A 12,752-nucleotide genomic window follows, 5' to 3' on the forward strand; every position below is an offset into this window, starting at 1 on the left:
AAGCACACTCCTGCCACAAGGGCTGAGGGCACCCAGTCTCTGCTGCTGCTTGTGGGGGGAGCTCAGCTGCCATGGAACAGCAGCAGACAGAAGGGGCACCCCCACCTGGGTCCCACCTGCACTCCCAGCAGGGTCTGATAAGAAGACGCCTGACAGCTGGCAGAGACACAGTCATTGGGCCTCGTGGGCATGTGCCTAAGCACAGGCTAAATATAGAAGCCGTGCTCCACTGCACCAGCTTCCACAGGACTGCTCCACACTTGGAAGAGAAAACAAGAATACCCACTTGACAGCACCAATGCAGGAGCCTGTCCAACTGGGTGCACAACCAAAGTTGCTTCAATTGCCACACAAATGAAAGCTTCTTTTTTCCCTCACGTGAAAGTTCAGAACAGCTGACCTACCCGGGTCTCCTAAACAGTTATCGGTAAAGTCTCAAACATGCCAACACATTCTGTGAGCTGAAAGGCACCCCCTCTCTGCAACACTCACCATAGCCCTTGGTGAAGACATCCCTGGCAGATTTGCCAAGATCGGCATACGTGGGTGGCACAGCCATCTTCTGCTATGATAAAAGAATCACCAGAATAAATGCATTGGTAATTAGGGAAATTCGCTTTCCATCAATAACAATTATTAGATGTAATTAGCAACCAATAAAAATCACCTAGCACTAAGACTTCCAACTAGCTTATCCTCCCAGATGGGCCAAGAAGCCCTTGCTGTCTTGTCCTTCATTTTGTGGCCAGAGCTTGAGACACTCAATGAGTCTTTGTTGACAGAGGATCAACAATTTAGACCTCTCCTCCTCAGCATCGCCAGGACTGAGCCCAGGCCCAGAACAGAGTAGGAGTCAGGAAATATTTGCTTAATGAATAAACTGTCAAAGACACATTCCCATGAGCCAGTGACTTTACTGAATTATAGGACTGTTGCCAATAAAACATATCATCTTACAAAATGTCAGCTACTAGGACATTAAATGCACCGAATAGAAATCAGAGCTTTTCATGGGAACATCATTTTCCATGTGGCTCTGATTTCATTCATTCAACAAATATTTATGGAGTACCTACTATATGCCAGGATGGGCCCAACTTTTCACAAAACTTTTGGACTTTATGGGAACCCACTTCATATTTCTCATAGAGAATACAGTAAAACCTAACCAGTTTGGCAGCTCTTCACATGGAAAAAACCCAAATACATCCTCCAAATACATTAATTTAAACAAACATTTATTGAGCTCCAGTGTAACTTTATTTTTAAAACCAACCATCAGAGGACTACTTGGGATTGCTACATATCACTAAGTCAATCAACAAACATTTATTAAGCACCTGGTGTTCAAGGAAGGAGAGTAACTCAAATAGTCTTTGCCCTAAGGACCACACTGCATTCCTGGAAGGCTTTGCTTTGGCATGCTGTATATGCTGTGTACACAGGATTAATATCCTAATCTGGGACTGTACATGGTGTGCTCTGCCCAGGAGGAGAGGGGGTCATGCATGAGAAAGCCTCATCTCCTGCACCTTCTCCATCCCCAGAATCAATTAGTCTCAACCAGAAGGACCATTCCATTCGTTTTAAAATACAGTATGCCTAAATTATCAAAATTCATCTGCATATATACCATCTGAAGTTACATGTATATATATTCACACAAATAAACACATGTATGACATGCTCCTGGTGAGTGGGAGGGAGCCCACTAAAAAGTGGTTCAAGTGATCCCAGGGGAACAATATCACAAATGGAAGCTGCATTCTTGGCCAAAGCTTTAACTTCAAAGGCATTGCAGGAGACCACAGACTCATTGAGCATGTTGTAAAAGAAACAGTATAAACTTCTACAATTTTAAATTGTGAAGTTGTGATCCAGGTCCTACTTTACTTTTTCCAGATGCTTTGTTAATTTTATCCCAGCTCACTTTTGTGTCAGAACACAGACAGAAGAGCAGCGAGCTGTTTACTCTGTCCTATTTTTGTCGCTGCTGTGTTATTTCTTGGACATGATCAGGCTGAAACCACGGACAGGTCAGCCCACATTAGTATCAGGGTAGAGAGATGAGGGGGAAGGTTCATTTTACACTGTCGCCACTGGCTCTTTCAAGTCTGGGGGCTCCCCTCTCCCCACTTGTTCCTCCCTCCCAAACTAACCCTGTAGGTGCATCCCTCCAGGATAGACCAGGAAACCACTCACCAGATCCTCAAGAAATACCCGTTACCTGACCCCTTCCTAGGAGAACAACTCTGGATTGAAAGCTGAGGCAATGTAACCCCAGGCAGACACAGAACATAACAGTAAAGTGCCCAGAACATTCTCCACCCGACAGGGTTAACAAACCATCAGTGAACCAAGCACCCCTCTTCAGTGCTATCCCTCCCAGGGGGGCCACAAACTCAGCCAGGGGTGGGGGCTAGGGAGGCAGGAGGAGAAGCAGTCCAGTGGTAATATCTGTGGGTCAGCTAAGACCTCCCTGGACCTTAGGAGCCAGAGCCTTCCCCACGACTCTCCCCTGACCCCACAGAAGAGACGCCTCCCAGACACAGCAGCCTTCACATCTGGACTGGTCCCCGCTCAGGATAAAGGCAGAGCACTCATCCATTAAATGTTCCCCAAATGCCCTCTCTCATCGCTAATCCCCAAAACCCAACAAGCACAGCCACCTGTCAAAAAACACCCCACCCACAGCAAACATCAGCCTAAAGTACAAGGCCACTAAGGAGATTACCACCCAAGAACAAGGGTCTCAGACAGTAGAGCTCAGAAGAGCAGACCGGACTCCTCCTGGGGCCTCTAGGAGCTCCGACACGGCCAAGCTCTTTTGGGGCTGTGGGGTCCCACAACACAAGCATGTAGTTGGTACCAGCAGCACAACATCCTTATCCAACGCCTCACTGTAAACATACTGGATGCTGGCTTTCTCATCTGTGTCTTGCTCTCTTCCCCATCTCCTTGAACACCGACAATGAAGCATAATCTCCCCCGTTCTGGGCCCCCAGGTAAGCATTCTCCCCAGCACAGCACCTGGCAAGGAAGACGCACGGAAACCACTGGCTGAATGGAGTCAAGTCCACTCCTGGGCCTGAAGTGACACCACCGAAGACAGCAAAAGGATGACTCACCCTTTCATTAAAGGCCCCCAACTGCCAGGTAGTGGTAGCTTCCCCTCCTGCTTTTTGTGCACTTTGGCCCATCCCCTGCTGCACTGATCTGACGGAACTAAGGAAGGCCCAAGACAGCTCTGCCGCTCCCTGAGAAGTTCAGCTTTCTTACAGCTACAGACAGCACCCTCAAAATGCCCATTTTTACACAGCTCTCGAACCCATTTCAGAGACAATTTTATGATAGAAATAATAATCTGCATTAGTTTTCTAAGGCGAGGACTGGAGGAAAGAAAAGTCAGCAACCTGCTTTCACTTAACACCCTGCCAGGGCACTGACTTGAAGGCTGAACCCTGGCCCCCACCCCTCCCAGTCACTCCTTCCACCCAGATCTGCTCCAAATCGGAGTCTGTACAGTTAGCTACTGACACACAGCTGACACACAGCTGTCTCTGCAGCATCCACCCCCAAGGGGCCTTCACAAGCTGAGCCTCTAGAGGCTGCGCATGAAGCAGGGCAGTCTGGCATCGGCAAAGCAGCTAGCCCTGGACAGACAGAAGTCAGACGGCGTCCTAGGGGAGACAGAACCACAGGCCTCTCTGCCTGAGTGATGGCTTCAGGGCAGAGCCTGGGGGCTTTGTTCCCACTGGTTGGTAGGAAACAGAGGGATGGGCAGGGCCAGGCTGAGCAGACCTGCCTGCAGTCACTGAAGACTTTGAGAAGGACCAGCAAGTCACACCAGGATACAGGAGTCCCTGGTTCCCCTCCACAGCCTGCCAGTCTACCTACCCAATCTTTCCTTGGCTGACCTTGAACAAATTATGCAAGCCCCATTCCAGCTGAGGAATGAAAATCCGGCCCATACTGGAAGCTCAGAGGAGAAGGATAGTGTATCTATCACCCAGCACAGTCTGCATAATACTTACGTAACCTCTGTCTTGGGGGTACACATCCTTCTTGGCTCATCAGCTGCATGGCAATGACAGCTGCTGTGCTCACCATGCCCCCACCCCACCCTACCCCATACACCTACCCCCAAATCACACCTTTGAACTCAAAGCACCCCAGAGCCTGTCATGCATAAATTTATCCAAAATATGGAAAAAGTTATGTATATAAAGATGCTAAGCCCTGGCACATAATAGGCATTCAATGTAAATGTGTTTGATGAGTGAATGAGCAATGAGCATCAAAGTATTATTTAGCAGTGGGGAAAAAAGTAGAAACTTGGAATCTGACAATAGGAACTCATTACAATGCAACCAGGAAGTAAGAGCTCCCTCTGCAGGGTCACTGTTTCAGCATCACCAAGAGTTGGGGAGTTGGGGAGACCCTCAACTAGCAATGACCTCCACTCCCTGCCTGCTCCCACCTCGGCCTAAGGAGAGCTGAACTCAGGCTGAGGAGACCAAGCGCCATCAGAAGCACTGGTTGCTTCTGACCTCAATACCATGCATGGATTTTATTCTAAGGGCCACCAAGAGCCACTGTTGAGTGACTACCACATCTGTGTTTCAGAAGCTCACTTAACCAGCAGACTGGCAAAAACGTAAATAATATCCAGTGTCAGTGAGTGTGTGGAAAACAGTCACTCTCATTCACGCCAAGGGGGAGTACTACGGGTACACTCTTTATGGAGAGCAATTAACCCAGCATTAACCCTAGTGGCAATTCCACTTCTAGGAACCTGCTCCACTGTAGCAACCAAGGCACTACTCAAAGATGTGTACATGAGGATGCTCACTGCAGCAGTATTTGTAACACAAAACCCAGAAACAACCTAAAAGTCCATCAAAAGGAAAATGAATGAATAAAAATTAAGGTACTATACTTGCAAACTAAGGAGTACCATATCCTGTAATCCAGATTTGGAGGTGGTGGGCAGTCATTGAGCAGGACTTCAGTCAGCCTGGCCAACATGGCAAAACCCCGTCTCTATAATCAGCCAGGCGTGATGGTGCACGCCTGTAATGCCAGCTACTTGAGAGGCTGAGGCACAAGCTTAAACCAGGAGGCAGAGGTTGCAGTGAGCCAAGATCATGCCACTGCACTCCAGCCTGGATGACAGAGCGAGACTGTCTCACAAAAAAAAAAAAAAAAAAGAAGAAGAAGAAGAAGAAGGCGGATGTATGTGGTGGCATAGAAAGCTAGCTATGAAGCTATGATAGCCAGGCACAGTGGCTCATGCCTGTAATCCCAGCACTTTGGGAGGCTGAGGTGGGCGGATCACCTGAGGTCAAGAGTTCGAGACCAGCCTGACCAACATGGAAAAACCCCATCTCTACTAAAAATACAAAAAAAAAGTAGCCAGGCGTGGTGGCACATGCCTTGTAACCCCAGCTACTCTGAAGGCTGAGGCAGGAGAATTGCTTCAACCTGGGAGGTGGAGGTTGCGGTGAGCTGAGATCATGCCACTGCAATCCAGCCTGGGCAACAAGAGCAAAATTCCGTCTCGAAACAAAAAAAAAAAAGAAAGAAAGCTAGCTAGCTATGATACAGTTAAATGAAAAAAGTCAGAAAATTTGTAATTCCATGTAATCGGAGGAAAACCTTTCTACACATCTTTCTGTGTTCGTGAATGGATGGGAAAGCATGTGGAAAGATACAAGCCAATCTGCAAATTGGGACTGGCTTAGATATGCTTCTGGAGAAGGAGGTTTAGGGAAGGAATGGACTTCAAATCGAATTTTCATTTTTTGTTCTGCTTCATTATTTAAGTTGTTTGTGTATACTGATAATTTGTTTAAGGATAAAGAATTTTAACACCAAAATTAGCCAGGTGTGGTGGTAAGTGCCTGTAATCTCAGTTACTTAGGAGGCTGAGGCATGAGAATCACTTGAACCCGAAGGCAAAGGCTGCAGTGAGCCGAGATCGTGCCACTGCACTCCAGCCTGGGTGACAGAGCGAGACTCCCCCTCAAAAAAAAAAAGCACTTTAAAAGCCAACCACTGTGCCTGAAATTGAGCTGTGTTGTGTCCCAAATCACGTTCCAAGGCTGCTGCAGTAGCAATGCCAGAAGGATACCTAGAGTGTCCATACAGATTGCGAGAACAGATTTAAACTACACTGAGATGGAAGAGTTATCAGGCAAGGTACGTCGGGGCACATTTCACTCCCAGGTGACCACTAGTGGCTTGGCCACCCTGCCAGGAATCATGAGCAGGGCAGAGCTCCCTAACTTCAGGGTGCACAAGAATCACCGGAGGCGCTTGTTCAGGAAGAGCCTGCCAGAGGAGATGGAACTCCTCCTGCCCTACCTCTCAGCCTGTGCCTAACAGGCAGGGCTGCCCCCAGGTGCCACTGAGAAGCAGCAGCAGCTCAGGGCGGTCCCTGCACTAAGCACCTACCAGGCCCCCACCTGGTAGAAATATGCTCTTTTCTCTGCAGAGGCTCCCTCAAAAGGATTCAGGCATGTGCCAGGCATGGCGGCTCACGCCTCTAATCCCAGCACTTTGGGAGGCTGAGGCAGGAGGATCGCCCGAATGCAGGAGTTCGAGACCAGCCTGGGCAATATAGTGAGACCCTGTCTCTTTTAAATAAAAAATAAAAAGAAATAAATAGTAATAATAGGAGGATTCAGACAGACGAGCTTTGCACCCCTGGAGAGCCAACAACTACCGCGATGGTTGATACAGAGAGCAGGGTAGCCATGGGTCTCCAAGACTCAGCTAAAAACAGCTGGGAGGAAAAGCCTTAGGCCTAAGGAAGTTGTTATAAGGAATAAATGAAACAGGCAGAACGGCAGAAGTATCTGGCATGGAGTAAGTGTTCAACAAATGGCAGTAGTAACCATAATCCACTACACTGGATACTCTGTCTGCCCCTCCAGATCCATTCTCCTCCCTTCCACCCTGCTCTGTGCCCCCAGAACTGATCATTACGGACTGCTATCCATGGGCTTATGATTGGGCTTAGCCTTTCAACGTGAGGTACTTGCAGAAGATGGGAGTTTAGGGAAGAATGAAGTCGGGGTACTCACCCCAAGTCTCCCTCCATGGGAGACTGAATGACTGACTCAGTCATTCAGATGGGCAATGACTACCTTCCTCTACCCAAGGCCACAGCTCTTGCCAAGAAGCGCCCTCTCTTGTAGGCCTCAGGGTGTTAACAGACCAGACCTGACACCCTGTCCACAGCTTTGCAAATGATGTCTCCATTAAACTCTCTTGGATTACCAAGTGTACATGTGCACCAGATCCCTGCAAAGACGCTAATCAACAGAGCAATCACAATCATCATCACCATCATTGCCATCATCTTATGATTCTGCCAAGGAAGAGAGTACTATGGAAAAGTCTCTGGCCCCGCTGTTTCACCAACACCATTCTAGGTGGTTTGTCAGGGCAGAACTAGGCCAGCCTATAGGAGGGCTATCAGACCAGCCAGGGATCACAGCAACAGCACCTCTTCCTAGCCCTGAGGACCAGGAAAAGCACCTTCCCCAGCAGAAGGCAACCCTAGCTCTAAAAGCCAACATGGGGGCGAACACAATCAGCAGCTCGCTCACACACACGCACGCATGCACACATATACACTCCAGCACTTTCTCTTTCTTGCCAGGAAGAAACAACCCAGGGGAACAGTTCCTGGTTCGAGCTCCAGGATGCTGGCAAAGGCTGATGGCTCTGTGCTCTGGTAGCAGGTCTGTGTACCCAATGCAGCTGTTCTCTCCCTCCATCCTTCCACAACAGTCTCACAATGGGCAGTAGAGCTTTCCAGGGGTAGCTTCTATTTTGAAACACCCTGGCAGCTGGGCCACCACCAGCACAGCTGAGTTCCGTGCTGAGCTCCTGGGCTCAAGAGAAGGTTGCTGACTCAGGGCAGCCTGCCCACCCACCTATCAAGGGGAGATGGCCTGGGCTGGCAGCCAGTACACTATGGTCTGGATCCCAGGCATACCTGGGGCTCCTGCCTGACCTCAGGCACCTCAAGCTCCCTGGAGCCTCACTGCTTGGCTTGACCAGGTGGGGTTGAGACAGACCGTGCTTAGGCAGGAAGCCTTGGTAATCAAATAGACCTGAGTTCTAACCCACCCCACCACTTTCTAGGTATGTGACTTTGGGCAAGTCGCAACCTCTCTACTCCTTTTTCTTCAGCTCTAATACGGAGAAAGAGAGCCTGGATTGGCATCACTGTGAAGAATGAATTAGCTCGTTAACATACAACACTTGGTACAGTGGCTGGCGCTTGGTAAGCAGGGAACACACACAGTATTTTACCACAAGTTTTCATTTTGTATATTTATTATAGTAATGGATGCTGAGCATGTTCAAAAGGTCACCCTGAACCACAGAGTCCAGAGTTCTTCATGTCCACAATGAGGCATTGTTTAGCTGACCACGTCCTGGAAGAATGCCTCCCACCAGATCCCAGGGAAAACGGACCCTTATAATAGACACTCAGCACCACTGTCCTTGCAAGAAATAGAGGTGACTCCATTGTCCACTGCCAGTTGGCCCACACGCAGCCATGCATGAGTTCACTCTGATTGGTGTGGAAAAATAATGTCTCCCATCTGAACACCAATTTTGACTTTCCAAAAGGCATTCACATCTGTTAGCACCTTGCAAGGGTCCCTTGGAGTGCAACTGCAATGTGAGAGCACCACCATTCAGACCAGGCCTTGAATTCCAACTCCACTCCTGCCAGGCTGTGTTACCTCAGAGTGGTTACCTCACCTCTCTGTGCTCAAGGCTGCTGACCTGTGAAATGGAAACACACTACCTCTCTCCCAGGGTGTAGGGTGGTGAACTCAACATCACAGAACATTCGTTGAGCCCCTAGAAGGGTGTTGAGCAAGCCCTCAATCAGCAATCACTGTAATGAGGACAATCATACTTTTATAGCAGAGAAACTGGGCCGGGCTCAGTGGCTCACACCTGTAATCCCTGCACTTTAGGAGGCCGAGGTGGGTGGATCATGAGGTCAGGAGTTCAAGACCAACCTGGCCAAGATGGTGAAACCCCATCTCTACTAAAAAATACAAAAAAATTAGCCGGGCATGGTGGCGGGCGCCTGTAATCTCAGCTACTCGAGAGGGTGAGGCAGAGAATTGCTTGAACCCGAGAGGTAGAAATTGCAGGGAGCTGAGATTGCACCACTGCACTCCAGCCTGGGTGACAGAGCGAGACGCCATCTTAAAAAAAAAAAAAAAAAAAGAGAGAGAGAAACTGAGGCACAAGAAAGTGACTTGACCTGTATGAGACCGACCCTATGGCTCATCAGACCTGTGTTGTGGGCCCAAGCTACTCTCCAGTGCTCTTTCCAGCACAGTTCTGAGTAAAGAACTTAAAGTCCCACTCATCCCTAACCCCCTGAGTACATGGTAAAATGGAGAAATGTGCCCAGACCCAGCTGAGGAGCCCACTGGTCACCTTTTCTCAGCGGCTACCACAGGACTCCATGGAAAACCCAAAGCCGCAGACTACAGAATCTCGGAGCACCGGGAGGGGCTGCCTCCAGGCTTCGGCTGGTCCTCAACCACACATGCGTCTCTCCCAGTCACTACCACCGAAGACACTGCACCACGGGAAATTCCATCAAGGGCGAAGTGGACTTCAGTGCTTCAGGAGCATCTTCCTGGTAAGGGTGGAGGGTAGATGCCCTTCACCACCCCAGCATGGAGTTCACTGTCCACACCTGCCTAGTGTTCAGCAAGGCCAGGGGCCCACAGGCACCTCATCCCTGTATGGTCCCCCACTTTCTGAGCTACAAATAACCCCTGCCTACAGCCCCACTCTAGAATAGCAGAAATAAAACTAAATAATCAACAATGAGTAGTCTCCACTACCCACAGGCAGGCACCCTACTCAGGACAACCCCAGCACAAACTGTCCATCCACCCACCATGAGGGAAGGGGTAACAGGCCCAATACCTTCTGTAGAATCCCAGTCACCCATGTCAGCCTCCCTGCAAGCCCAGAAACACCAGTTCAACAAGTTTCCCTTGGGACTTGGAAAACCAGAGAATGAAGACGATGTGTTTAAAGCACTTATTTCAAGAGACTATATATACTGCTACAGTTCTTTAAATATTTGTGACTCTCTGCTAGGTGAGGCTATTTTCCACAAGTGAGATGTCTGTGTCCCTCAAAAGGATGTCCAGGACCGGGCATGGTGGCTCACGCCTGTAATCCCAGCACTTTGGGAGGCTGAGGAGGGTGGATTGCTTGAGGCCAGGAGTTTGAGATCAGCCTGGCAAACATGGTGAAACCCTGACTCTACTAAAAATACAAAAATTAGCCAGGCGTAGTGGTGTGTGCCTGGGATCCCAGATACTCTGCGAGGCTGAGGTGGGAGGATTGCCTGAACCCAGGAGATAGAAGCTGCCATGAGCCAATATGGTGCCACCGCACTCCAGACCTGGCAACAGAGCAAGACTGTCTCAAAAAAAAAAAAAAAAGTCCAGGATCAAAGGACTGTGGTCTGGGTCTGCAGCCCTTCATATGCCCTTTCAATAATTCCACAAATATCTAATAAGCACCTACCATGTGCCATGTACTGGAATAGTAAAACTCTGTAATAAAGGTGGGTGGATTCTGATACAAGAGTGCATTAACCCCCACAGACCCTTCTCAAGCACCTACTGTGTGCCAGGCAGCACCACCCCAGGCACTGAAGACAAAGTAGCACAGGGCCTCAATGCCTCAGTCTGACCCTTAGGAGCTGAGTCGGTCCACAGCTGGGGTGGGCAGAATGAAGGCTGGCCCCTGATAGTCTGCTCTGGCCTTCTCCTGCCTCAGTGGAGTTTAGGCAACAGAGGAGCCCTTTCCCCTATCTCCCCAGGAGAGGGGAGGCTAGTCAAGGGGACAAGGACCCCAGGCGGAACGGGCCTCTAAACCAGGATCTGCTCCTGCATTCAAGATCTCCACATGCAAACTTACTGCTCGAGCTTGACAATGTCCATTTGTAAACTTACAAGATTTTTCATAAATTAACCTGAAAGTTACTCCATACCTGGTATACAAATGCTTGTCAATAATAGTGCAAGAATATTTAAAAACAGGAGCTACATTTATTGAACCCTTTCCACAACGCCACGTGTAGCAAAATGGTCTGCGGGGGATGGGCTGGACTCACCCAAAAAGCCCCAAGGGTGTCAGGGTTTCTACTTAGCCCTTCTCCATACCAGCACTGTTCTAAAGGTTTCATGTTAATTCATTTTATTATTCCCCAAAACTCAACGAAGGAGAGGTATCATTGCTCCCATCCTACAGATGCGAAAACGAAGGTTTGGGGTCTTCCCAGCTGTGTGACCTTGTACAAACCACTAGGACTGTGGGCCTCTAATCCAAAGTCAGGCTCCGAAACAGTTTCCGGAATGCACCGCCGCATTTGGCGAATGAATGAACGACCAAACCAGTAATCACTCCTAAGACCAAGAAGGCCACATCCCTCCCCGTGGGGCCTCCTTTTCCGAGGCCAAACCTTCAGCCCAGGCCCGAGCTCCGGCCTCTACCGCCTAAGTCGACTCTCGGCCGGCGCGTTCCGCTCTAGAAGGCTCTGGCACAGGCGGGCGGTGCCGGGCGCCAGCTTCTGCGGGCGTGGGCCGGCCAGGGCGCGTGGGCCTGGGGACGCGGGGCCACGGTCGTCACGTGAGCTCACCCCGAGGCGGCAGCGTGGCCGGCACCCTCCCGCTGGCCTGGCCCGGCAAGCGTGGGCGGCGAGTGGGTCCCCGCCGGATGCACGCTGGTGGGATCCAGGGCCAGAGGGCGCCGCCGGGGAAGGTCACCTAGACGCGCGGCCCGCCGGGCCTCCACGCGGCTGCCCTTGCCCTTCCGCCAGCAAGCCCGGGCCGCCTCTCGCCACCAGCCGCAGGCGTCTCTGGACCCTCGGCCTCGCGCTCCCCAGCCCGGACCCGTTCGGCGCCCGCCTGCGCGGCCTTCTCTGCCCGCCCGCTGACCAGCCAGGCCCGCGCCGGCCGCTCGCGATCCCTCCCCGGGGCCGGGCTGCCCGGGCCCCTCGCCCGCGCCTCAGCACCTCCCTCTCAGCTCCCCAGGGGTCTGGCCCCCGCCGTCCAGGGCGCAAGGGAGCCGGGGTCCTTTTCCGCTGCGCCTACCTCAGAGGATGTGGCGGCGGGTTCGGAGGCGGCTACGGCGGGGGCTGCAACGCGGAGGCAGGGAGCGGAGCCCAGCGAGCGGCGGGGCCAAGGGCGGGGCGGCGCGGACGGCGGCGGCGCGGACCCGCCTCCCCTCCCGCGCGCCCGGCCCGGGGCGCTCCGCCCCCAGGCCCCGCCCGGGACAGAGTCCAGGCCGGGCCGGGGTCCCCAGGCCGCTGGCGAGCTGCGTTCTTACCCTTCTGGGCCCGGCGGCCCCGGCAGCAGACACAAGAGCCTGCGGGCGTGTTGCGGGCGAGCGGGAGAACCTGCGTGAGCCGGGGCACGGGGAGGCGCCGGACTGACGTGTGCACCGTGTGTGCGTGCGCAGGGACACGCGGGTTCTTGCTGGAAACCTCGGCCCCAGTGGCAGCTCTCAGGAAGGGGGAGGAGGCCTTCCGATTCTCTGAGCTGTGGCCCGGGGGTCCCTGCGCTAATGGAAGACGCGCGGGGCTCCTGGGCCTCCTGCTCGGCCTCCGCGCTGCTAGATCCCCCGGGAGTTGATGTGGCCGGCGCTGGACCCGAGCCTCGCCTGGGTGGACGAAGTGG

At 51.7% G+C, this 12,752-nt stretch overlaps 1 protein-coding gene across 4 annotated transcripts in view; it reads right to left on the reverse strand.

Moving 5' to 3' along the window:
- VDAC1 (voltage dependent anion channel 1) overlaps positions 1 to 12,500 on the reverse strand; it is a 34,587-nt gene extending 22,087 nt beyond the window's left edge. Inside the window, exons 1-2 of one of the 4 annotated variants that reach the window (XM_032157912.2) lie at positions 12,403 to 12,500; positions 493 to 565 (exon numbers count right to left, since the gene is read on the reverse strand). In XM_032157912.2, coding sequence (XP_032013803.1) covers positions 493 to 559 — 67 coding nt within the window. In that variant the 5' untranslated portion in view covers positions 560 to 565; positions 12,403 to 12,500. Of the gene's footprint in view, positions 1 to 492; positions 566 to 12,167; positions 12,283 to 12,402 lie in introns of those variants that run through there. The other 3 variants (XM_032157913.2, XM_032157911.2, XM_032157910.2) reach the window with 3 other exon arrangements.
- Between the last annotated feature and the right edge of the window lie 252 nt (positions 12,501 to 12,752).

Source organism: Hylobates moloch, unplaced genomic scaffold, assembly GCF_009828535.3.
Source record: "Hylobates moloch isolate HMO894 unplaced genomic scaffold, HMol_V3 SCAFFOLD_6, whole genome shotgun sequence".
NCBI lineage: Eukaryota > Metazoa > Chordata > Mammalia > Primates > Hylobatidae > Hylobates > Hylobates moloch.